At 40.3% G+C, this 25,374-nt stretch overlaps 1 protein-coding gene across 6 annotated transcripts in view; it reads left to right on the top strand.

Moving 5' to 3' along the window:
- exoc6 (exocyst complex component 6) overlaps window positions 1–25,374 on the top strand; it is a 69,949-nt gene that overhangs the window by 29,699 nt on the left and 14,876 nt on the right. For 2 of the 6 annotated variants that reach the window (XM_051417138.1, XM_051417141.1), the window contains exons 6-22: window positions 2,478–2,531; window positions 3,150–3,300; window positions 3,398–3,553; window positions 3,719–3,787; window positions 4,643–4,726; window positions 5,359–5,405; window positions 5,782–5,902; window positions 7,518–7,589; window positions 7,704–7,801; window positions 8,650–8,755; window positions 8,932–9,044; window positions 9,199–9,310; window positions 9,405–9,539; window positions 10,278–10,457; window positions 11,251–11,280; window positions 17,835–17,976; window positions 19,110–19,183. In XM_051417138.1, the coding sequence (XP_051273098.1) occupies window positions 2,478–2,531; window positions 3,150–3,300; window positions 3,398–3,553; window positions 3,719–3,787; window positions 4,643–4,726; window positions 5,359–5,405; window positions 5,782–5,902; window positions 7,518–7,589; window positions 7,704–7,801; window positions 8,650–8,755; window positions 8,932–9,044; window positions 9,199–9,310; window positions 9,405–9,539; window positions 10,278–10,457; window positions 11,251–11,280; window positions 17,835–17,976; window positions 19,110–19,183 (1,744 nt within the window). The remainder of the gene's footprint in view (window positions 1–2,477; window positions 2,532–3,149; window positions 3,301–3,397; window positions 3,554–3,718; window positions 3,788–4,642; window positions 4,727–5,358; window positions 5,406–5,781; window positions 5,903–7,517; window positions 7,590–7,703; window positions 7,802–8,649; window positions 8,756–8,931; window positions 9,045–9,198; window positions 9,311–9,404; window positions 9,540–10,277; window positions 10,458–11,250; window positions 11,281–17,834; window positions 17,977–19,109; window positions 19,184–25,374) is intronic. The other 4 variants (XM_051417140.1, XM_051417142.1, XM_051417143.1 and 1 more) reach the window with 3 other exon arrangements.

The following is a 25,374-nucleotide window of genomic DNA, read 5'->3' as shown; positions in this document are numbered from 1 at the left end:
CCCACAGACCACAATATGGAGTGTGGACTGGTAGCTGGAGAGGTGCCAGTTTCACCTCCTGTGCACTGCCAAGGTGCCCTTGAGCAAGGCAACCTAACCCCAAGAAACTGCTCATGGGTGCCACCAACGTGGCAGCCCATCACTCCACTCTCCCTGTTGCACGTCCAAGTGTGTGTGTGTGTGTGTGTGTGTGTGTGTGTGTGTGTGTGTGTGTGTGTGTGTGTGTGTGTGTGTGTGTGTGTGTGTAAGAATAGAAAAAGAGGGAAAAAAAGAATTTTCTTTTCTTTTTCTTTGCTCTTCTTTCAATAAAGAAATATCTCTGATGCTAGCATCTACGCTAAGCGCTTTAGCAGCAGCCATTGTTTTTTTGCAAGCAAATAGTCACTCCTCGCACACAAACACACTGTTATGTGTAAAATCAGTGATGGTCCCCTTAAAAAATCCACTCCTTCATTATGTACTTCCAGATTCATTCTTTTCATTCAATTCACTTAAGTTTTATTTGTATAGCACTAGGCGATGGCAGAGAGAGAGAGAGAGAGAGAGAGAGAGAGAGAGAGAGAGAGAGAGAGAGAGAGAGAGAGAGAGAGAGAGAGAGAGAGAGAGAGAGAGAGAGAGAGAGAGAGAGAGAGAGAGAGAGAGAGAGAGAGAGAGAACCATCAAATACACCTGCATTCATTCATCAACAATTACACAAGAGGTTTCAACCTTCTCCCTTCCTCCCTCTTTATTATAGACAGAGCCGTTCTTGAGTTCTTTATTTACTCTGGCTTAATCTACTAGTCTTATCATGTTTACATTATACATTACATTTATTACAGAGTTGCTCAGATCATTACAGTTGGCTAATGGGCTCAATATGTCAATTGCATGTAGAGAGAGAGAGAGAGAGAGAGAGAGAGAGAGAGAGAGAGAGAGAGAGAGAGAGAGAGAGAGAGAGAGAGAGAGAGAGAGAGAGAGAGAGAGAGAGAGAGAGAGAGAGAGAGAGAGAGAGAGAGAGAGACGTATGAACAGGAGGAATGAATACAGAAAGCAAAAACTGTTTTAACATATGTTGTTGTAATAATACTTTATTAATCCCACAATGGGGAAATTCCCTTGTCACAGCAGCGTTTACGTGAAATAAATAAATACAGATTAAAAAAAAAACTATGGTAAAGTGGTAAAACTATGGTATGGTGGTAATTAAAAAAAAACAGAAACTACAACATTGATCAAGTGTTGTAGAGTCTGACAGCGGCAGGGATGAAAGACCTGCGGAACCTCTCCTTCTTACACCTTGGGTATAACAGTCTGCTGCTGAAGGAGCTACTCAGGGACCCCACAGTGTCATGTAGGGGGTGAGAGGTGTTGTCCATGATGGATGTCAGCTTCATTAACATCCTCCTCTCACCCACTTCCTCTGTGGAGTCCAGAGGACAGTCCAGGACAGAGCTCGCTCTCCTGATCAGTTTATTGAGTCTCTTCCTGTCCCTGTCTGTACTGCCCCCTCTCCAGCAGACCACAGCATAGAAGATGGGTGAAGCCACCACAGAGTCATAAAAAGTCTTGAGGAGAGCCCTGCTTACTCCGAAGGACCTCAGTCTCCTCAGCAGGTGGAGGCGAATCTGGCCCTTTTGTAGAGATCATGGGTGTTGTCAGTCCAGTCCAGTTTTTTATTGAGGTGAACACCCAGGAATTTATGATTATCTACCACCTCAATGTCCAATCCCTGGATGTTCACCGGGGGGATGTTTTCCTCCTGAAGTTAACAATCATCTCCTTCGTCTTGCTAGTGTTTAGTTGAAGCTGGTTGAGCTCACACCAGCTGACAAAGTCCCTGATGACAGTCTTGTATTCCAGTTCATTCCCCTCAGAAACACACCCAACAATGGCTGTGTCATCTGAGAACTTCTGAATATGGCACAGTGTGGAGTTGTGGATAAAGTCTGAGGTGTAAAGGGTGAAGAGGAATGGAGAGAGCACTGTACCCTGAGGGGCACCTGTGTTGCAGAGCACAACGTCAGACACAGTGTTGGAGCCTCACATACTGTGGTCTGTTGGTGAGATAGTCTATTGTCCAGGCAGCCAGGTGTTTGTCCACTCCCACACTTTCCATCTTCACTCTGAGCAGTGACGGCTGGATAGTGTTGAAAGCACTGGAGAAGTCAAAAAAGATGACCCCTCACCGTGCTCCCGCTGTCCTCCAAGTGTAACAGGTATCTGTGCAGCAGGTAGATTACTGCGTCGTCCACCCCAATACCAGGCTGGTAAGCAAACTGCAGGGGGTCCAGCTGTGTGCCCACCAGGGGTCGCAGGTGTCTCAGGATGATCCTCTCCATAGTCTTCATCAGATGGGAGGCAACAGGCCTGAAGTGGTTAGGCTCCTTGGGGCGTGGTGTCTTCCGTAACGGGACCACACAGGAGGTGTGACTGATAAAGTTGTGAATCTATCCTTTTAATGGTTGTGAGTGAAGCTGTACCATTTGTCTCTGCAGATACTACGCTGCGTTGAAAACCATGGAGCAGCTGGAGAAGGTCTACATCCCCAGGTAGGATTGTACCGTAAGCAATCTTGAAGGAGCACTCCAAAGATGCTCTGAAAAGCAGGTTTACTTTAGCCAAGGTGTTTGCTGATCAATATGATAAAGTGATTGAAATCAGATAATAGCGTGTCAGTTTTGCAAAGTGTCCATTTGATGACCTCATGCTCTACTGCTAGGCATAACCAAAAAGTCCAAAACACATACACTTTTGAACAATCTAGTCTTTCTACTTGACCCATCAAAGCAAACCACCTTTCTCTTTGTAACCATCGCTTACACTTAAAGCTGCATTAATTAAATTTTTGGGTTCTTCTGGTTAATAGTTAAGCACAAAATGGTCTATTTACACATCTAACACACCCAGAGCCACATTATTATTCACAAGGAGTCTTGTTTTTGGCTCTCCAAAGAAAAATATCAGGAGAAAAAAAATCTCAAATCATGCTAGAAGTGTTACCAGTATAACTGACGGTAATGTTGCTTGGGTATTAGTAGCATATTAGATGCTCATTGGTAGATGGTTAATTTGACAGCTGTTGTATTGCATTCTTTTTCATATAAAATCCAATATATTAGATTCAGTAGTACTTTTAACTGGGCATAAATGGACTTTGTCCCCTGCAGGGTCAGTCAGTACAGGTTCTGTCAGATCATGGCTGAAAACCTGCCGAGACTGAGAGAGGAGATCAAGGAGATATCCATGTCAGACCTCAAGGACTTCCTAGAAAGCATCAGAAAACACTCTGACAAGGTTGGAGAGACTGCCATGAGACAGGTATGAGAGTTTGTATTTCTACATTACCCCCAATAGCTGTGAAAAGTTATTTATCAGATCATTGATCTGTGTTTGTGTGTGTTGTATGTCCCTCTAGGCACAGCAGCACAGGACCTTTAACAGTGCTGTAGCCAAGCAGGCCTGTATGGGCCACTACACCAAGCCTGTGTACTCCCTCAATGGACGAACACACACTCACAATGGCCTGATGATGGACGATGACACAGGAGATGAGGAGGAAGGAGATGAAGAGGTGGGGATACTGAAATGTTTGTGTTCATCTTTTCCTAAACAGAGTGTTGGTTATATTACATATGTCACAGCTTTCTCACTAGTAAGTCTTTTTGTAATGTTGCATAAATAAGAGCTGCCTAAAATAAATATTTGCCAGTAATGTTCCCTCATCTGTGTCTGACAGGTTCTTACAGCTCAGGACCTGGTGGACTTCTCACCTGTCTACAGGTGTTTACACATTTACACTGTGCTGGTAGGTGACTCTCTGTCTCACACACACACACATGCATAGTACTTGCATGGTACAACATGACTCTGCTTGACTTGACTGGCTTTTGGTACCAGGTGCTTTTCTTGATTTCTTTTCACTTAAATGTAGGTGTGATTCTTAGCTGAGAGGCCAATTAGGGTACAAACATTTGAAATATGTGCACACACACATTGAAAATGTGGTAAATGGTAAATGGACCTGTACTTGTGTAGCGCCTTTCTAGTCTTCTGACCACTCAAAGCACTTTTACACTACGTGCCACATTCACCCTTTCACACACATTCGCACAATGTGTGATGGCAAAGTGAACAGAAACTTGAACTCATTCATGCACAGTCACACACATTCACAAACACTGATACATAGCATCAGGAGCAATTTGTGGTTCAGTATCTTGCTCAAGGATACTTCGACACGTGGTGGGAGGAGCCGGGGAATCGAATCAACCACCCTCGATGAGTGGACGACCCGCTCCGCCTCTGAGCCACAGCCCCCCCAGCCCAAATGTGCACATGCACACTGTAAACTTTCACACCCCACCACCTTCACTCACACTAGGCTATAAGTAGGCTATTGTGTGTATGCGTTTTGAATCATTTCAGTGCACCTGAAAGTTGTTTGGAATGAAGTTGGTTCATTCCCCGTCTCCTCTCAAGGACACTTCGACATGCAGTTCGAAGTGTCCTTGAGCAAGAAACTGAACCCCAAATTGCTCCCGATGCTGTGCATCGGTGTGTGAGTGTGTATGAATGATTAGTTTCTATTCTGGAAAGTTGGCATTTTGCATCTTGCATGGCAGCCATTATTGAAGTTTGTTGCATTTCTCTGTGTCTGCAGGGTGACCGAGAAACATTTGAAAACTACTACAGGAAACAGAGGAAGAAACAGGCCCGCCTAGTACTGCAGCCACAGGCTAACATGGTGAGCAACACTACACTACACCATGGTGAATCGCCATGTTTCTACAGTAGCCCAGAACAGACAGACCAAACACTGGCTCTAGACTTGGCCTTTTGTGTTTTTTCGCAAGTTTCATTGCCACCATAGTTTCTAGTACACACTTGGAACAAATCTGCAACTTCACTAAATCCTTCACACTGTTCCTTTATAAACAATTAAAGTTGAAATAAACAGACCCTTCCAGTTATTTTAGTGGGTAATGTTTGCATTTCACTAAAAGTGCTAAATTCCAACTTCAAGCCACTAGAATTTAAAATGTTCTGTCTTTGATGTCCCTATTGGTACACCATGGCAAACAGTAATGCATGCTTCTACCCCATGTGCTTGTACAGTAACTTGCTATGCTATCATGATAAGTTGAACGATTATTTAGTCAAATAGAATTTCTACACTTAGTGTGTAAAACATCTGCTTAAATTTCGTTATGCAACCAGTTATACAGTTTTGGACGTTAGAATCTCACTGAACACACCTACAATGAGCGTATGCAAAACAGTTGTTGCTCACAAATGTAATACCACACGATGATAACGTATATATATTTTTTTGCATTTATGTACAGTGTGTAAACATGGCTTTTTATGTGTATTCAGCATGAGACAGTGGAAGGCTACAGAAGATACTTCAATCAGATTGTAGGGTAAGACGTTCCTTCAATTTTCACTTAAGTGTCACAGTATATAGTATTTGTATTATTAAGGCATAGATATTCACCATTAACTAGTTTATTATTAGCATACATATGTGACACTTGTTTGGGTCTGTACCAAACAACATCTGGAGAACAAGATTTGTAGACCAGGGCGTCTCTGCAGCACTACAGTACTTCATTATAATGCTGCTTGTCACACATTCTACCTTTATCAAACATTTTGTCTTTAACATCACCTTCTGCTGACATTTAAATCTCTGTTTCATTAGTGTTTCTAACAAAGTTTGTCAGTTAGTCAGCTTTTTTCAGTGTGAACATAAATAAAGTATTGAGATGTGTGTATTTTGTGCGTGTGTGTTATCAGGTTCTTTGTCGTTGAGGACCATATCCTCCACGCCACGCAAGGGCTGGTGACCAGAGCTTTTACGGATGAGCTGTGGAACATGGCCCTGTCCAAGATCATAGCTGTGCTCCGCACACACTCTGTAGGCTCACACACACACACACACACACACACACACACACACACACACACACACACACACACACACACACGCACTCAGTCAGCAGGGAGTGAACTGCGAATGAGAAGGAGACTGTTGAGAGTTCATGGAGATAATAGAGCCTGCTGTGGATCTATTTATACTGGGAGAATCTTCATTCACTGGCTGACACACACACATACACACACACACACACACACACACACACAACACTGGAGATCTGTGCACCCTCAAACACACTAATGATGTCACTCTCAGGAGAAGAGGTCAAAACACACATACGCATGCAGCCAAAGAGGTCATTGGGCCCTTAATGAGAGACAGATGCAACAATAACAGCAGATTAAGAAGGCATATTCCTGACTGCTGGGCTACAGTCAGTTGTAAATGACCCAGAGGATTATGCTAACAGGCCATAGAATGGCCTGCACAGCATGGGGTGAGAAGACTAACAAAGGCCCTGGTCTCCCCCTTGGCCTCCAGTCCCTCTGCTAGGCCACGACACAGGCAGTTTCACACTGCCAGGGTCAAGCCCTTACAGCCACTGCCTGGTCAGCCCGCAGGGAGAAAGTCTGTTGTCGATGCAGTCTTAAAAAGTCTAAAGAAGTCTAAATGCAATAATCAGAATAAATAATAAATTAAGCCTTAAATATGATTTTAACTTCTATAACTTTAACTAATTATTTATTTATTTTTTTTGCATTTTTATGCCTTTGTATTTGATAGAGACAGCTGAAGATCGACAGGAAAGGTGGGTAGAGAGAGAGGGGATGACACACAGCAGGGCCGCAGGTCAGATTCGAACCCGGGCCGCTGCAGCAACTCTGTATATGGGTCGCCAGCTCTACCGACTGAATTAGTGACCGACTGAAAAAATTGTATTGATCATGCTGTGACAACAACAGTTTTTTGTACTTTTTTGTCAGTATGTATGTAAAATAGGTCTTAAATTGCATTCATAGTGGTCTTACAAAGTCTTAAATATTTATAAAATAAACAAATGCCTCATTGTTCTTTTATAACATGGATCAGAACATGGTAGATATAGTCTAAAAAAACTGTCTAAACCTGTGAAGTACATTCCTGCCACTGCTGTGATTTGCTGCTCTTTAGTCCAGTCTCCAGCTGATTATTGGTGTGTGTATGTGTGTGTCTGAGTAAACAAAGCGGCAGGCGGACGCTGCTTTACGTCAAATCTCAGGCTGTGTTCATTTACTATGTTGATTTATACACTCCTCTGATTGGCGGGATCCTTGTGTCAGTGTAAGGGACTCAACTGTGCTGCTTTCAGGGTCATAAATCACTGTCCACTGCAAAAAAATGGAGGGGACTCTTGGCTACACCCCTGCCCCCATTAGTTACTGTTGCTGTGCTAGTACAGTTAGTATATGCAGCAGTGTTCCAGTAAGAGACTCCCTGTGTTACAATAGAAAAGGTCCACGTCACAACAATCCCCTAATACTATGTAGAGCCTAAATTTGACACTCAGAATTTCTCATATAATGGCCAACAGTTAATATAACGCTTCCTTCATACATGATAGTATTGTTGCTGCTACTGCTGTTGTTTGTTGATCATGATGTTTTTTTGTCCTCAGTCATACTGTGATGACCCAGACCTGGTGCTGGAGCTAAAGAACCTCATAGTCATCTTTGCTGACACACTACAGGTGGGTTCAGAGCTATGCTTCATTTGAACAGCTTGTGACTCTGAAGTGTGCAGAAAAACTGAGATTAACACACTTGATTTTCTGTATGTGTGATGTCTGTGTTTGTGGGCACAGGGTTATGGTTTCCCAGTGAACCGGCTTTTTGACCTGCTGTTTGAAGTCAGAGACCAGTACAACGAAACTCTGCTGAAGAAGTGGGCACTGGTTTTCAGGTGGGCTGCGATTGCATTTAATAATTTTACATATGAGATACTTATGCAGGTAGATAAATCCTTATGTTTGTTTTGCCAAAGACCAAAGACATAATTTCATTCTTTCAGAGTTGTAGTTTTTTCTCTTGAAGTTTCTCCCTCATAAATTAGCTTTTGTAGAGTGGTGGTTTCTGGCACAACTTCACTTACATGCATGATGCATGATGCATGGAAAGGAAAAAGTAGTCATAAGGACTGAACACACAAGAGACACATCACTAGAAACACGTCACCAACAAAACCATTGTTATCCCATGGTACAATGTTACACACTGGACCTTTAAGTTGTTCTTCATATTACATGAGTTTCTGGAGTTTTCATCCTTTAAGTCATGAGCCCTTGGCCAAGGAAACAGGAGATATCAGGCTAAATGTCATCATTCCAACAAGTGCTAGGAGTGTCTATTGTGGATTTTCCACAAAAGATTTAAAATACATCAAAATGTTGATCAGGTTAGGTAACCTATTATAATAAGTAATTTTAGACAACAATTTGAATTTAGTTTGTGTATTGTTTCTGATAGCTACAAATACAGCTACAGCATATTACCATGCAAGGTGCTCACCAGAACGGAAACTAATCATTCATACACATACATAATTTTGGGTTCAGTGTCTTACTCGCACAGCGAGAGGAGCCATGGATCGAACCGCCAACCTTCCGATTAGTGGACGACCCACTCTACCTCTGAGCCACAGCCACCCCCTACTGTACTGTTATGACATTTGTGTAATAGTGAGAGAGACTCTAAAAGCTTGGACAAATACTGTAAGTGTGCACAAATACTGAATTGTGTCATTTTTCACAGGGAGATCTTTGAGTTGGACAACTATAGTCCCATCCCAGTGGAGACAGAGGAGGAGTATAAACTGGTAGTCAGCCGCTTTCCCTTCCACGATGCTGAGATAGAGAAGGTAACATGTTCAAGGACCATATACATCCAAGCAAGATTTCTAGTTCTGATTACCTTATTGCACATGCAGACACACACATAAAAGAGAAAGATTGAGAAAGAAGTTGGTCCTCAGTAGATATTCACAAAGCTTTAATACTGTAGTTTTCTTTGTGTGTGTGTGTGTGTGTATGTAAGCAGCAGGACTTTCCGAAGAAGCTGCCAATGTCCCAGTCTGTCCCTCAGATCTACACGCAGGTCAAAGAGTTCATTTACGCCAGCCTCAAGTTCTCAGAGTCACTACACCGCAGGTTGGTCTCAAAGGACAATTGCTATACATTATGTTAATTTTTCAGTAGGTGGAGGTGGACACTAAAACACTTCTACATCTCTAATCTTCCTTGTCTCTTTGTCATGCAACTGTAAAATATCTGGACTTGTTCAACTTAAACTTTGTGTGTCCAGTTCAACAGAGATTGACGACATGTTGCGAAAATCAACCAACCTGCTGCTGACAAGAACACTCAGCAGCTGTCTGCAAAACCTCATCAAGAAACCACACATAGGACTGACTGAGGTAGGAACAACAATGCTGTTACTAATCACACACACACATCATGTAGACTAAGAATTAAGTCATTGAGTCTAAAATAGTAACCTTCCTTCTGTAGTTGGTGCAGATCATCATTAACACCACCCACCTGGAGCAGGCCTGCAGGTATCTGGAGGAGTTTATAACAAACATCACCAACGTCTTACCTGAAACCGTACACACCACAAGACTCTATGGCTTATCCACATTCAAGGTAGCGTGAATGTAATTTGGATTCTTCTTCTTTGTCTGTCTAAAACGTACAGTATATAATTTCTGCCGCTATGGGGTGTAAGTAGCATGGGATCATGGGAGTTCACCTTCCCTTGGTTAGGATTCCTTCAGTGTTCATGGTTCAGGAGGTTTCTACCGGGAGCCCAATTATTCACAGAGGTCTCCTCCTCTCCAAAACAAACAGACCAGCTGATCAAAACAGCTAAAAACACTGAATAAAGAAGTTCCACCTTAAAAATTACTGCTTCTCCCACACTGTTGGGCAGACAAAGGACATCCTGGATCTGCAAGCCGAGCTGCTGCTAACATTAGCTCAGCATGTTTCTCTGATAACTTAAGATCCAGACGTCAGAAAACTAAAATCCTTAAAAGATTTAAACAGTGGATTGGAAAAATGTTTTCTTAAAACTAACTTCTCACACATGTCGTCAAAAACACACAGCGAACCATGCCTGTAGCTCATGTCGTACCTGCCAATACTTCCTCATACGACGCTGAGGAAACCACTGTGTTCTAACATAAGCATATAGATTTAAAGATGGATTCTCATATGATCTTGTGATGTCTACTGCCTCACGAGGTTTATAATGGTTTTATAATAATCATAACAGTAAATATTCTAATTGTAAATTTGTCTTTATTCCTTAATGACTGTAGATAAAACTGTATTCAGTCCTATTACGTCTTGTCAAATATATTTATAAAAGATATTTTCCAGGATGCTCGGCATGCTGCAGAGGGAGAGATTTATACCAAACTTAACCAAAAGATCGATGAGTTTATCCAGCTGGCAGACTACGAATGGGGCATGGCTGAGTCGGACGGTCGTGCCTCTGGATACCTCATGGACCTGATCAACTTCCTGCGTTCCACTTTCCAGGTCTTCACACACCTACCGGTGAGTCTGATCCACCTACTGACCTCTGACCCATTGAACCCGCCGCTTTTCTTTTGGAACTGTGGGACATTGTCTTCTTGGTTTTTAGACTGCTGTCAAATGTTGTGGGCCGTGTTGATTGTGTTTTTGTTGATAATAGGGATTTGATCTTTTCATTTGTTTTTCTGTTTTCTTTATGTGTTCCCTAAACTGTCCTCTGTTCTTTTGCTGTATGTTTATCACATCCCTATTAAAATGTGTGCACTGTCTGAAAGTGAATTGTTTTACATGTGAATTTAAAGTTGAACGGAGTATGTGTAGCGTTGGTGATCTGTCCATCTGCATGGTTACTGCTGTTCCTGACTTGTAGACTGCTTTTGCACATACTGACATTATCTTCAACAAGACACATTTGGTGATATCAAATTGTGACAGACTTGGTCAGTAAATGTGTGTTTTGGTCCACATAGCTGACAGCCACAGCCTGTTCAGTTCCACTCTCAGTGGGCCCTTGCCTGATGTTCTCTCCAACATCTCTTATCTTGCCTTAAATGAGTTCCAACTTATTTTGTTTTTTGTTTTTTAAGAATGTCTGCTGTCTTCCCACCCACACCCCCTATATAAACAGCGCTGTAACTCATTTGTTTTACTAGTTGTATTCCTTGATTAATTTGACTTGTGAAGCATGAAAGATATCTCTAGTTGAATTTACCTCCTCCTGTCCATTTATTGTTGCCACATTTCTTTTCCTGTCCTTTCCCTCTTTCCCTCCCCCTTTTCCATTTTTGGTTGGTTTGGGGGTGTCTCTGCTCAGAATAACAACAATGACCATGCGTCGATGTCGGTGAGTATTCCTGCCTGGCTGTTACACCACTATGCTGCCATTCTACAGGCAGAGGGGAGATGAAAAGCATGCTAATGTTTGACTGGGGCAGCTCCGTTATTGCAGGCTTGTTGGTTCTTCTTGTACATTAGTGAGGACATGGAAGGATGGTGTGTACATTTGAGTTTTAACAATAAATACTCTCATCTTTGAGTGAGAAAAGACCAAGGACTATCCACCACAGCTGAAACTAAAGCCAGAAGGGAAAGTTCTCTAATGACAGCACGTATCTCAACCTCTCTCTTGAAATACAAAGTCAATCTTATGTTTTTCCATAAGACATGGTTTCAGTAGCTACTACTACTTCTTTACTGTGTCTCTTTCACATGAGCATAGCTTTGGTTTCAGAAGTGAGGCAATATCAACTCAAAGCTCCACTTCCTAGCTTCTTCTTAGCTTTTCACCGCATCTCACGGTCTTCGATTATGCTATCACACAATGTTCCCAAGTTCCAGAACGGTCTTCCATGCTCAACTGGAATCATATCTCTCAAATTTAGTGTAAATGGTAAAAAAAATTCATTTGAAAATTTATGTTCAAATAAAAAAATAAAAAAGAATTGTTGGCAAGTAAGACTTACTTTATACACACAGAGTAGCTGACTGGGCAGTACAGTGATGCCCTGAGAAACTCATGTTTCTACAAGGAAAGAAAAAAACTTAAGTCCAGTGAAGTTGCAGATTGTAATCAAGTAAGTACCGTGTGTATAAGTGTGTAGGAGAAACTACAGTGGCCGCAAAACTCGCAAAAACGCGAAAGGTATCCTATCTATAGCTATAGTGTTTGGATTGTCCGTTCTGGGCTACTGTAGAAACATGGTGGTTCCCCACTTGGGTCATTCTAAGGAAGTGGTTCTCAAACAGTGGCGCATACAGCCACTGCAGGTGGGGCGTGGATGATAAGGGGAAAAATATGGGTTGAAACTTAATTGAATGAATATGATTTATGCAGGGAAAAATAAACTGTTGCTGATTCTATTGTCGTTCTATGTTACTAAAACTCAACTTGTGACCTTAATTAGTTGCTTCCGCTATCATGGTTAATACGTGACATGGGGTGGTCGGGGTGTTAACATTTTTTGTCTTCTCAAGGGGGGCATCCCATGCCATGCCATTGTCATCTCACATACCTATGAATATTAAATTCCATTTCTGCCATTTATGAGCAGATGCTGGGTGTAAACAGGGCCATAGAGGTAGTGAGGGGAAAACATCTGACTTGTTCAGGCTTCACTTTCTGTACTACACAAAAAGTCAGACTCTTCATAAATTGCTAAGCGATTGGACATATTTCATTCTCGTCCCTTTTAATACCATTATCAAATTCTATATATACCTAGGATTTGTTTTTGTAGTGTTTGGAACAACTGCTTGTCCAGCTGCATTATGGGAAGTATTTAATGAGCCTCAGTATACTTTCTCTCCCCTCATTGCTTTGCTTTTATTGAGGCAGTGTGTGACTGTCAGCTCTTACACAGATCTGGAGCTGTATTTTATTCATACATTTCTGATACATTATCCAGTCCTCCTGCTTTTACTTTACTTTTGAGAATTTCATTTAGAGCTTTGATCAGGCCCAAAAAATCAGGCCCGAACTGACTTGAGCCCGAAAAGATTATGTGTCAAGACTTAAAAAAAAGATACATTCCATATAGTATAATGTATATTAATATCAAAACAAATAAATAAACTCATTAATTACAATCGCATGCATTTTTAATGTACCATATTAAAAATTACTAAATTAATAATTCTTCCAAGCCCAACATACGGCAGCCGTTTTGGGCACAAAACCGTCCCAAACCCAGCAGGTCAAGTTGGGTCCAATCGGATTCGGGCAGCGAATCAAAGCTCTAGTGTTATTTTCCGCTTTATTGGTTTTCTTTTTAATTTAATGTTAAGTTATGTTCTCTTACTACTTAGATGTACTGTAGATAACCTATGCTAATCAGTTTGTGTCTCCCCAAGTAGAAAAAGACACTTGTCCAAGTGAAACAACACTTAATGAATTACTTTGAGAAAATGTTCAACCTTCTTTCTCAAGCTATTTCTTTCCCCTTCCATCACTATTTATGTGATCAGCCAAGTGCACCGTAAATGTCTTAAAGAAAAGATGCAGCTGTATCTCGCCCCGCTTCCTCACAGCATTTTTCTCCCTGCCTTTGAGTATGGCCATTTAGAACAGGTATGAACACTTTTGCCTTTCCATGTGGTCGGAGGACACATCATACAGTCGAATTTACTTGACCCACACTGAAACATTCAGAACTGACAATCTTCCTAACTTTACTGCTAAAGAACCATCAACCACCACAAAATTAGTTTTCAAATTTAGATGACTCAGTGTGGATTTTGAGTATGAGCAGGCCCTTTTTTCTGTGGGCATGCATAGAGTTTCCCCTTATTTGCAAATCTGTTTGTTTGTTAACGGCCCCTAAGTCAGCTACCCGTCTATGCAGACTCATAAATTTGCTTTGTGATGTAACAGATGTGCACTCATTAGGCTGAGATGTGATACCAGCTTATTTAAAGAGAATGGACAGCCTTTATTGCTGCCACACCATGTATCACTGCTGTCTGTCAATTGTCAGCATGAAGGATGTTAAAAGGGATGTTGTGGGGCTCAAACAAAGGAAAAGTGTGTGTGTGTGTGTGTGTGTGTGTGTGTGTGTGTGTGTGTGTGTGTGTGTGTGTGTGTGTGTGTGTGTGTGTGTGTGTGTGTGTGTGTGTGTGTGTGTGTGTGTGTGTGTGTGTGTGTGTGTGTGTGTGTGTGTGTGTGTGTGAAGCCTCCGTGGCTCCCCAAGGTAAAAAAAGAAAACATTTTGCAAGGTGCCATCATTGATTTTTGATCACTGATTGTCTCTTGAGTATTGTTTTTAATGGGGTTGTTTCCTTTATCATTGACTTTGGGGTCCCCACATCATCCCTGAGTTTGAGAGTTTTTGCATGACTATCTGTGAGAATGGATTGTGTTGATTTGCTGTTTTGTTCCTGTTTACCACAAATACTAACTGTAATTTCCAGATCCATTCAAAGTTACTGTAAGCGTTTCGTACACTTGAGGGGAGGTTTAACTTATGGCAATTCCACTTGTTTCAAGGTGGATAATAAGTTAGAACATACCTGCTCACAAAAGGAGCAAAATCAAGAATACCTCAAGTAGTGGAAACGCTCGCAACTGTTATTTGCTTTGGAGTTGTAAACATGATGCTGTGGAAGTATGTAGTGTTCTGTGTATAATTATTAATTGAACTTATGTTGTACCTTATCTGCATGCATTGGTCTATCTGTGATTTTAGTTTTATGTGTGATGTTTTGCAAAGAACACATGTTGGGAAATTGACAGCACTAATAAATGGTCTCGTACCTTTCAGTGAGAGGTTTTATGACCTGATATGATGATAATTGGACATGGTAATCAAATTTTTTAGCAGATATTAATGGTAAGGTTATAGCAAATTACATAAAAGTTCAATTAAAAACTGTCCAGTATAGTTAAGAACTGTTTTTGTTTTTTTTGACAGGATTTCTATTGCACAGTTATTTATTAGGCTAGATCAGGGGTTGGGAACCTTTTTGTCTTGTAAAGGCTGTTAATTACCATTTATATTAACGTTTTTAATTAGATTCCACATTATACTAATGAATACAACAAACCCATTAATTGAAGTCAACTTTTCCTTCTATACATGACTTAAATATTCCAATTTATTTGCAATATACAGATGACTTGGTCATTGACTTTTCTCATTAATTATGTACATTATTTTGCCTTCAATCTGAATAGGACTTGTAAGTATGTGTCATCTCATGTTGTGTTTGCCAATCAAGGCAATACAATTAATACAATCAGACTAATACCACATCCCAATAGCGGCATCAAAAACCAATGTAAAATATTCATCTTTTTCTGTACGTTTCAATCAGACAGTATGCCTGACCTTAACCGTTCACAGAGCAGTACTCAAAATAACTGAGGACACATATTTATTTTTTTTTGGGGGGGGGTAACTAAAACAAAATAAACAATCAAATTTAAACCAAAAATTTAAATTGCATTCATCATTATTTTTTTTCATCTCATCAGATACATCATCTTTCACTCGTCAACTACACACAATTTCAATTCAATTCAATTCAATTTTATTTGTATAGCGCCAATTCATAACAGAAGTTATCTCAGGACACTTTTCAAATAGAGCAGGTCTAGACCGAACTCTTTAAAACATTATTTACAGAGACCCAACAGTACCACCATGAGAAAGCACTTGGTGACGGGGGCAAGGAAAAACTGCCTGTTAAGAGGCAGAAACCTAGGACAGATCCTTCGGCTCTAGGTGGATGGTTGTCTGCCTCGACCAGTTGGGGTTAGAGAGAAAGAGAGTGAGTGAGAGAGAGAGACAGAAACAGACAGACAGACAGACAGACAGGTGCACAGCAACAACAGTAGCAACAACAGTAGCAACAACTACACCAATAGTAGTGACTGATGATGATGAACATGAAGAAGACGATGACGACGACAACAGCAACGATGGGGGACAACGAGCAATGACAATAGTAATAATAGTAACTGTAGTAATAATAATAATAATAATATCAGTAATATTAGCAATGGCAGTCAAGCAGGACCGTGACAGGAAGCTCCACCAGGATCGATAAGAACCTGCGAGACGAGAAAGCACAAGAACTCCGGGGAAGAAGTGAAGTTAGTAACATGCGTTAGTGGGACATGAATGAGTGCAGAAAGAGAGAGGAAGAGAGGAGCTCAGTGCACCATGGGAAATCCCCCAATAGTCTAGGCCTATAGCAGCATAACTAAGGGATGGTTCAGGACTCACCTGATCCAGCCCTAACTATAAGCTTTATCAAAGAGGAATGTCTTAAGCCTACTCTTGAATGTGGAGAGGGTGTCTACCTCCTGAACCACAACTGGAAGCTGGCTCCACAGGAGAGGAGCTTGGTAACTGAAGGCTCTGGCTCCTGTTCTACTTTTAGAGACTATAGGAACCACAAGTAGCCCAGCATTCAGAGAACGTAGTGTTCTAGTGGGTAATAGGGTACTATGAGCTCTTTAAGATATGAAGGGGCCTGACCATGAAGAGCTTTGTGAGGAGGAGGATTTTAAATTCTATTCTAAAAGTGTTTCCTGTCCAGAGCTCTAATCTGTGATAAAGCCATAACAATTTTTTTTCTAAGACCAAACACCCACATTCTCTGTTTTTTTGCAAATTTGTGCCTTGCTTCTATTTCAATAATTCATTGTCATTATGATTGGTTGTTACCATAAGGGTTTGTATCAACACTATGCATCGATACAAATCACTGCTTTAAACGTTTATTTTGCTCTATACGGGACCTTTCTGGGCATCAACATTAGGGCAGCTCGCAGGGTTTTAAGGTTGGGGCTCTATAAAAACGTAGCGAATAGATCGCTGGCACAGCACTAAAATTAAGTATGGTCAGGCTATGCTATATGAATGTATAAAGTGCTGCTGTTTCTGTTCTGACTGAGGATGGGCTGAGCTACACACAGCAAACAGTGCGCCTTCGACACAAAATCTGCCAATGCGCACCTTCTGCAGGATTGTGCGGCGGTGCTTTAAATGGAACCCATGTAAAACAATCAGAAAATAACGTTTTATTTCATTTGATTCATTGCTTTGTTCTTGGTAACGGTGCTCCCCCATTTGCTGTCTACCTTGTTCTACCATTGCTGCCAACTTTGAATGGTGCAAACAGCTTGGAAAGATCCTGATCAGTATGCCTTTTAAGAATAACTTCATTAATAGCTATATTGCTGTATATCTTGTTCTTCAATGGTCATGCAAGTGATGGATAAGTCATGTTTTACAAAACTCATTTACATGTTACGTGAGGTTTGGTAACTGTCAAATTCTCTAAGCAGAAAGACTGTAATTAATAAACTAATTTGTTGTTAAAAAACTTTTGAAATTAGAAGAAAGGTGAATAATGACATGTCTTTGAATACGTTTTATCGATCACAACTGATAGGTTCCTGACCCCTGGGCTAGGTAGTAGATTGTGTGAAGTGCTTGTTACTTTGACTATTTGCACCTGTGTCTCTGTTTATCCAGTATTCAAGGTGTAGCTAACAGTTGGTTCTCTTTTGCCCTTCTTGCTCTTTATCCCTTATATCTATTTTACACCTATATCCTCTTCCCACAAACCCCCCTTCTGTTCTTTCACTATTTTACCCCTTACTTTCCTCCTGACTGTTTTCCACAATCTCCTTTATACTTATTTACTCTCCTCCTTTTACTCATCTGTGTACTTCCCACACATTCTTATACCCCAATCCTTTCTGTGGTCGATCTCTTCCTCCTTTTATTAATGTACACCCCTTCCAATGTTGTCTCTCCCTGCCATCTCGTCCTCATCTTCCCCATCTTAATATTTCCTATACCTATCCATCTTTCCTACCTCTCTTGCATCCTCTCTTCCTCTGCACACCTTCCTTGTCCTCCCTCCTTCTCACTGTCTCTCTCCCTGCAGGGCAAAGTGGCCCAGACAGCTTGTATGTCAGCCTGCAAACATCTGTCCACATCACTGATGCAGATGCTACTGGACACAGAACTCAAACAAATCAGCATGGGGGCCATTCAGCAATTCAACTTAGATGTCATTCAATGTGAATGTAAGTAAAAAATAAGCGTTATTTTTATTGAGGTTATCATTAAATATTTTATCTACATGCCTTCCAATAAATAGTAAAGTAGTAAAAATGGAATCCTGTGCTCAGACTGATCAATAAACTTTGTAAGATGAATGTGAGTTTCTTTTTTTAGTTAAAACATCATACATCATCACCCAGAGGCTAAAGGTAACAGAGTGGAGCAACAAACTACAGCATTAACAAACAAGCTGACTAACCTGCCTATCAAATTGTGACACCAAGAACCAAATCAAATTGCGAAATACCCAAAGATTCCAAACCCTTATAGTATGTAAAAGTGTCCAAGCTTAGTTTAAACATGATACAGCTGAAATTAAATTTATTAAATGTAAAGGTATGCATGCATACATCACCATACTCAATGCTAACATTTTTGTAAGCTGTACAATTGTCTCTTGAGTAGAGAAGTAAGATTTGTTTCTATAGAGAAATCCCAGATTTGTCTTTTAACTTGGTTGTCCGCCGGGGCATAGTATCATCAGTGAAAATATCCTGCATTGTTTTGTCATTTAAAACCAACTTATGTTTGTTAATATGTTATGGTAATAAGAGAAGAGAATTGAAAGATTAGCCTGTGGCAATGTAGACTTGTAGCCACTTCCTATTTAAAATTTCATCTCATTGTCTTGAACCATTTGCCCAATGAAGGTCAGGACCGAAACGTCATAAATAAATGTAGCATTGTCAACCGTACAATTTGTACCGACCTCAAAAATCCAAAATTGGACCACTCAAGTGACTTTCAGTTGGTGAAGGTTAGGGTTTTCCACAAATATTTTATTAAAAAAATGTGTTCTGTTTTAAAGTTTTGTTACAGTTTTAATTCAAACATTAAGGGCCTCTTTTCCTTTCTTTTTTTATAGTTAATAGTTATAGTAACAATGAAAGTGAAAGTGTCTGGTTACTTTTATTGAGGTGTATTTTAATCTTTCTTTTACTCAGCTTTTAGTTGAATGACTATAGACCACACTGCCTACTTTCTTTCAATGTGGTCTCAGAACAGTCCATTCGGAGGCACAGTTTTGGACTCTAGCTATGTGTACTGATTTCTGTAATTTTTAAGTAATTATTGTCTGTCTTTTGTTTCCTCTCAGTGTTTGCCAGTTCAGAGCCGGTCCCTGGCTTTCAAGGAGACACACTCCAGCTGGCGTTCATTGACCTACGACAGGTAAAACTGTCAGTGAGCAGTGGAGAGGAACTGAATTTACTCGATACTCTCTTTGATATTGTCATTCAATTACTTGAATGTGCTTTCTAGAATTTTCCTGTAATAGTTCCTTCCATTATTCTACATCACAACTGTTACCAGCTGATTTATATTTAGTTACAAATTCTTTTCTGTAGCTTTAATGTGTTCCTACCTTTTTCCCACTTCTGTTTTTACTTCTGAGCTGTCCCACATCTCACCTCTGTATATCACATCCAACAATATTGTGTTTCACTGGCCGTTTCTCTTCCAGACTTGTGTCTTTGTGTGACCTTTTCAACTTTCACCTGTCCTACAGTTCATCTTCTCAAGAAAATTCCTCTTCCCACACACACAAGCACAACCCCCTTCCTCCCTCCATTTTGTTGTAAACACCAGTGGTATGTAAAGTGTTGCTGGGTCTCATTGACTTGTTTCTGAGTTGACCTGTAAATCTGAGCCTGAGGTGGAGGCTTGGCTCTGTATCTAGTCCAGGTAACAGCGCTATATGGGAGGGAGTGTAGAATATGCTGCAGTAAGGCTGAAAACTTAGATTTATACAGTTTTAACAGCATTTTAATTAGTTTAAAAACATACAATATGAAAATAGAGAATTAAAAAGTTATATGACGCTATAAAGGTCAAGGAGCTTCTGCCATCAGTCAGCTCTCAATAGATAGGACAACTGAGACAGGATCTGGAAAGATGAGATCTAGACCACATGGATATTTTGAGAGCTTTAAATAACATGCAACATTTGTGTTTAAGTCTTCGTCATAGTAAGAAAAAAAAGGGATGGTCGTTTACTCAGCTGATGTCCTGTGGGTACAAATGTAACACGCTGTTTGATTTGCTTTTGGTTCACTATAATGCAAATTTGTATTTCTCTTTAAACTGATTTCACCATTGAACTAGTAACTGCATTATCACCAGACTCCCTTAAAAAATTGCACAATTTTGAGTCAGTGAGGGGAAATTTTATAAACTCTGAAACACTGTCTACAGCAAATTCCTATATATGTGGGCCTTCTTGCAAATTCGGTAAAAGTTATACATTAACTTATTTCACTCTTTGTGTAAAAAACATTGCGTCCATTTGTCGGGAAGCAGGCCAACACATATACTGTCATAAAATTTAGGACTTTCCCAGATTAAGTAATTTAGTACTAGTTATAGGGAAAATACAGTTGGCACCCTTCTAGTTGATGAATTCCAATTAATTGCTATGGCAACCTATTAAGTCTTTCAGTTAGTTGACAACATATATTGAATAAAAGTTGTTTTTAAATTTAAAAGGGTTTAATAGAAATTCCCCAGAAAAACAACAAATGCTCATCAACTCAGCACAACTAATGAAAATAAATGAAATAACGGAACTTTTTCTGTATATTTACTATAATTTGTGCCAAATTATATAGTTTTTTTCTGGGGAACTTCAGGGAAAATTCTTAGAAAATTACAGATCTGAAAAATAAATGGTTTCCTCAAATTTAATATAAATGAAATAACTAGAAACACGTTGTAGAATGTAAATTTCAAATTAATTCACTTTTCTTGCACCATTCTAAATTCTATTTCTAAAACCCCCAAATTCCTAGAAAAATACAAAGAACATGACCTCAGTGGTAGCTACAACCCTAGCTGGGTTTGTTTTTGAGTGGAGCATAGTTTCCTACAATGCAGCTCAATAGACAAGACGTGTCCATGTTCCCTTTTATACAGGCTGCCTGGTTGACATGTTAATCTTAGCCTTAGGTAAAGGGGTTGGGAGGCATCCGCAGGCTGAGGTTACACAGAGGTCAGCCTTTTACTTTCCCTTCATCCTATGGCTGCTGATTTTATAGCTATAACTGCTTTTTAGATCGTATACTGTAACCATTTAGAGTGACTGAAAGTCAAACATTTAGGTTGACTGATGTGATGTTGATAACAAAATCATTTTCAGTATTTACATGAAAAGATTTGTGTGCTACTATGTTCCACGTAATTAGTAATTTAATGCACATGAAAAGTAATATGGTCTTATACTGTTTTTTTTAAGTAGCCAGTTTAATAATTTGAAATTGGCTTTATGATCTTAGATAAGATAGACTTTATTGATCTCACATCGGGGAGAATCGCTTGAGTATGAAAAGTGATACCCATGTAGACCACGTCCTGATGTACAAAAAAATCCTCTTGTAGCCATATCCCAAACCCAACAGAAGTCGGCCATTTTGGATTTAGCGGCCATTTTTGGCGTTGTATTTTAATGGACACCTTCACCTTCTCGACTTCACATTCGGACACTGCCATCTAAAGACCTTCTCGGTTAAAAAGTTGTGTTGTTTGTTACTGTGCGTCAAACAGCGTGCCCGTGGTGTGGAACCAAAATTTGACGTTTTTCCGTGACACAGGAAGTTGTCACAAGTTCAGCGTACGTGGTCCAGTCTCAACGAAATTTCACGTTTCAATTCAATTCCATTCAATTTTATTTGTATAGCGCCAATTCATAACAGAAGTTATCTCAGGACGTTTGATAAGAGTCCCGCCCTGAACACGTCTACATGATAATATTCAGTCGTACTCATAGCGCCCCCTACTGGCAACAGGAATTAAATGTTTTATACTTGAAATTTGGTGAGGAAATGCAAAACATATTGTTGATGATATGTGATGAATGTGGTGAGTTGTCGTTGAAAGGCGTGTCAGCGGCGTGGTGTCAAACGTGGACACACATGAATTTGCTGTAACTTGAGTTTACATCGTCCAGTCAGCACCAAACTTCAAGTGTCTGACAAGAGTCCCGCCCTGAACACATCTATGTGATAATATTCAGGAAAAGTGGTAGTGCCACCTCATGGTAAAGGGAAATACAATTTATTACACTTGTATGTATTTCTCCCAGCAGATTGACCACATCCAGCTGAAATTTGGTCACAAGACCCTTGTGACTGTTGACATCTTATGAATCTTATGAATTTTTATTCAACCGTGTTGCAGTAGCGATGGAGCAAGCCTCACCTTGTTGTTTTAACATTTGATCAGTTTTGGGGGGCTAAACATGCCTGAAAACTTGTGAAACTTTGCAAAAAAATTTAGTCGTGGGGGAACATTTACGTTATGTCTTGGTCCCAAACATGGGCGTCGCAAAATGGCTTAGCCACGCCCCCCAGACTCAGCCCCCAAGACACATATGACATGTACAGAAATTGGTACTCATGTGTATCGTGATCAGACAAGCAAAAAAGCCTCTTAGAACCATACTCCAAACCCGACAGGAAGTCGGCCATTTTAAATTCCGTGGTCATTTTCGGTGAGTTTTTCGCCTTGTATTTAAATGACCTCCTCCTAGGGAATTTATCGGATCTACTTCAAAATTGTTCAAAACAGTCAAAAAATATTGCTGATTAAAAGTTGTCCTATTTGTGACTGTACGTTGAAGGGCCTGTGGTGTGCCGTCAAAGTCGGACATTTTGAATGGAATGTCAAACTGTGTTGCATTTACGGCAATTTCGGGGCTTCTATTTTGACAAATCTCCTAGTGAATTGATCAGAACGACTTCCAGTTGACTCCAGACAATCCATAGAAGTTTAGGATGTTACGTTATCAAAATCTTTACATTCAGTCAAACGGTGTGTCCGTGGCGTGCCTTCAAAAATCAGCCTTGATATGATGGTGGAAACCCTAACCCTTACTGCTAAACCTAACTTCAGTACAGATTCTCCATTTGCACCCAAACCTCACAAGTTTGTTAAGAGCCCTGGCCTAAACACATCTAAGTGCCAATATTCATGTCGCGGTTTGCACGTTACATTTGCACGTGATGTGGCTGCAGCACACCCAGAGTTGCGTGGAGTGCGAGGGCCCGATCATCACTGCTAGCAGTTTAAATATTGTATTATTATTGTTATATTAGAGGGGTCTGCTTTATGTAAAGATTCATTCATTTATAGATTATGTGTGTCCATTGCAAAGAGATGCATCAATTCACTTTTTTCAGTTCCAATCTGATCCCAATACCTGAATTTGGATATCTGTACCCTGTGTTAAGATAAGTTCACTGTTGTTCATTTTCAGCCATATATCCAGGCATGGTAGGATAGCAGATAACACAGAAAAGTTGCATAGTAATTTGAACTGAATGGAAAAAGTGATAAAGTCAGGATGTGTTGTCTTTCCCTGCTGTGGAGAACAATATCATTATTGCAGACTGTTTCCTCTTTTCTATGACTATAGGTGATTATAGGTATAAATAATATGAATGCTGCATGGCATAAAGTCATGTAAATTGTTGGAGAACATTGCTCATTTACACAATGCTGGCTGATAACCTTGTAAAGTGTTGGCATTCCACAGTGAGACAATTAGTTTTCAGTGGGTCTTTGCCATCAGACTGAAGTTAAAGTAAAGTAGCTTGATTGCGTGAAAAGTTAGTGGAACGACTCGAGTGCATGCAAACGTTTGTGGTTTTATTCTAGCAATTAGGTCTGATAGTATTGAGTTTTATGGGGGAAGGAGCGTATTTCTGACTTGATTTACTAAATGTATTAATGAATTTATGGTCCCAGTCTTCTTCCATTACTATGTTCATTTAGGAAATTATGGTCCAGTTAAGAGAAAAATAGATGATAGCAAAGTGTGCTATTGGCTATTGCTACCTTATGATTGACAAGTCATTCTCAGTGAATCTGTCCAGCTCAACGCACCAAACTCATCAAACTGTCAAACTAGGCAGTGCTGATCAAATATGAATCAAGATTCTGTTACTGTGTTGCCTTATTTCTCTCATCATCTCTCAACATATTGTAGTGTACTGTTTACCTGTAATACGAGAACATGTGTGACCAGATTAGCTGCCATTGTTTCCTGCTATGGATGAGTCAAAACCAAGCGCAGCCACTGAGCTCAAGTGTCACTGTTGCTAGCTCAAAAAAAAAGCTCATTGGTGACGGCCACAATGCCAAACTCGAAGCTTCAAAACAGTACTCAGCAAACCATTGGGTGATGTCATGATAGGTTCACACTTGGTCTTCACCCACCACTACTCAAAGACTCAAATGTGGCCAGGTGCCAAGACAGGAGGAAAATATGTCCCCTGACATGCAACGACTAACCACTTTTATAACATGTAACTTTAACAAGTTATCAGGACTTTAAAAAGAAAAATCAAGCGTAAATTATATTGCTCAGGAACTACTTTGACATCCACCAGTATAGTGTCAACGTGAGGGAGTAAGTGCCCAGTCAGACTGAGTATGTAAATTATCTGTTCAACACTGTTTCAACTGTTTGGCTTCCTTAGAGGCAAGAGACAGCTTGTCAACAACAGCAGGACCATGGTAGGAGGCTACACTAGGATCCATGAGAACCTGCGAGACGAGAAAGCACAAGAACTCCGGGGAAGAAGTGAAGTTAGTAACATGCATTAATGGGACATGAATGAGTGCAGAAAGAGAGAGGAAGAGAGGAGCTCAGTGCACCATGGGAAATCCCCCGATAGTCTAGGCCTATACCAGCATAACTAAGGGATGGTTCAGGACTCACCTGATCCAGCCCTAACTATAAGCTTTATCAGAAGAGGAACGTCTTAAGCCTACTCTTGAATGTGGAGAGGGTGTCTGCCTCCCTAAACCAAAACTGGAAGCTGGTTCCACACGAGAGGAGCTTGGTAACTGAAGACTCTGGCTCCTGCAATAGGAACCACTAGTAGCCCTGCATTCAGAGAACACAGTGTTCTAGTGGGGTAATAGGGTACTATGAGCTCTTTAAGATATGAAGGGGCCTGACCATGAAGAGCTTTATAGGTGAGGAGGAGGATTTAAAATTCTATTCTAAATTTCACAGGGAGCCAGTGCAGAGAAGCTAGTACAGGACAGATGTGATCTCTTTTCCTAGTTCCTGTCAGTACTTGTGCTGCAGCGTTTTGAATTAATTGGAGCGTCTTAATGGACTTATTGGGGCAGCCTGATAATAAAGAGTTGCAGTAATCCAGCCTAGAAGTAACAAATGCATGGATTAGTTTTTCTGCATCTGTCTGTGATAGGATGTGTCTAATTTTTGTAATATTATGTAAATGAAAGAAGGCAGGTTTTTGGGGCCAAGTACAAGAATTTCATCTTTTTCTGAGTTTAACATCAGGAAATTGCAGCTCATCCAGGATTTTATGTCCTTAAGACATGTTTGTAATTTA

The sequence above is a fragment of the Dicentrarchus labrax genome, unplaced genomic scaffold, assembly GCF_905237075.1.
Source record: "Dicentrarchus labrax unplaced genomic scaffold, dlabrax2021, whole genome shotgun sequence".
Lineage (NCBI taxonomy): Eukaryota > Metazoa > Chordata > Actinopteri > Moronidae > Dicentrarchus > Dicentrarchus labrax.
The sequence above is the reverse complement of the archived record's forward strand: the minus strand, read 5'-3'. Positions and strand labels throughout refer to the sequence as shown.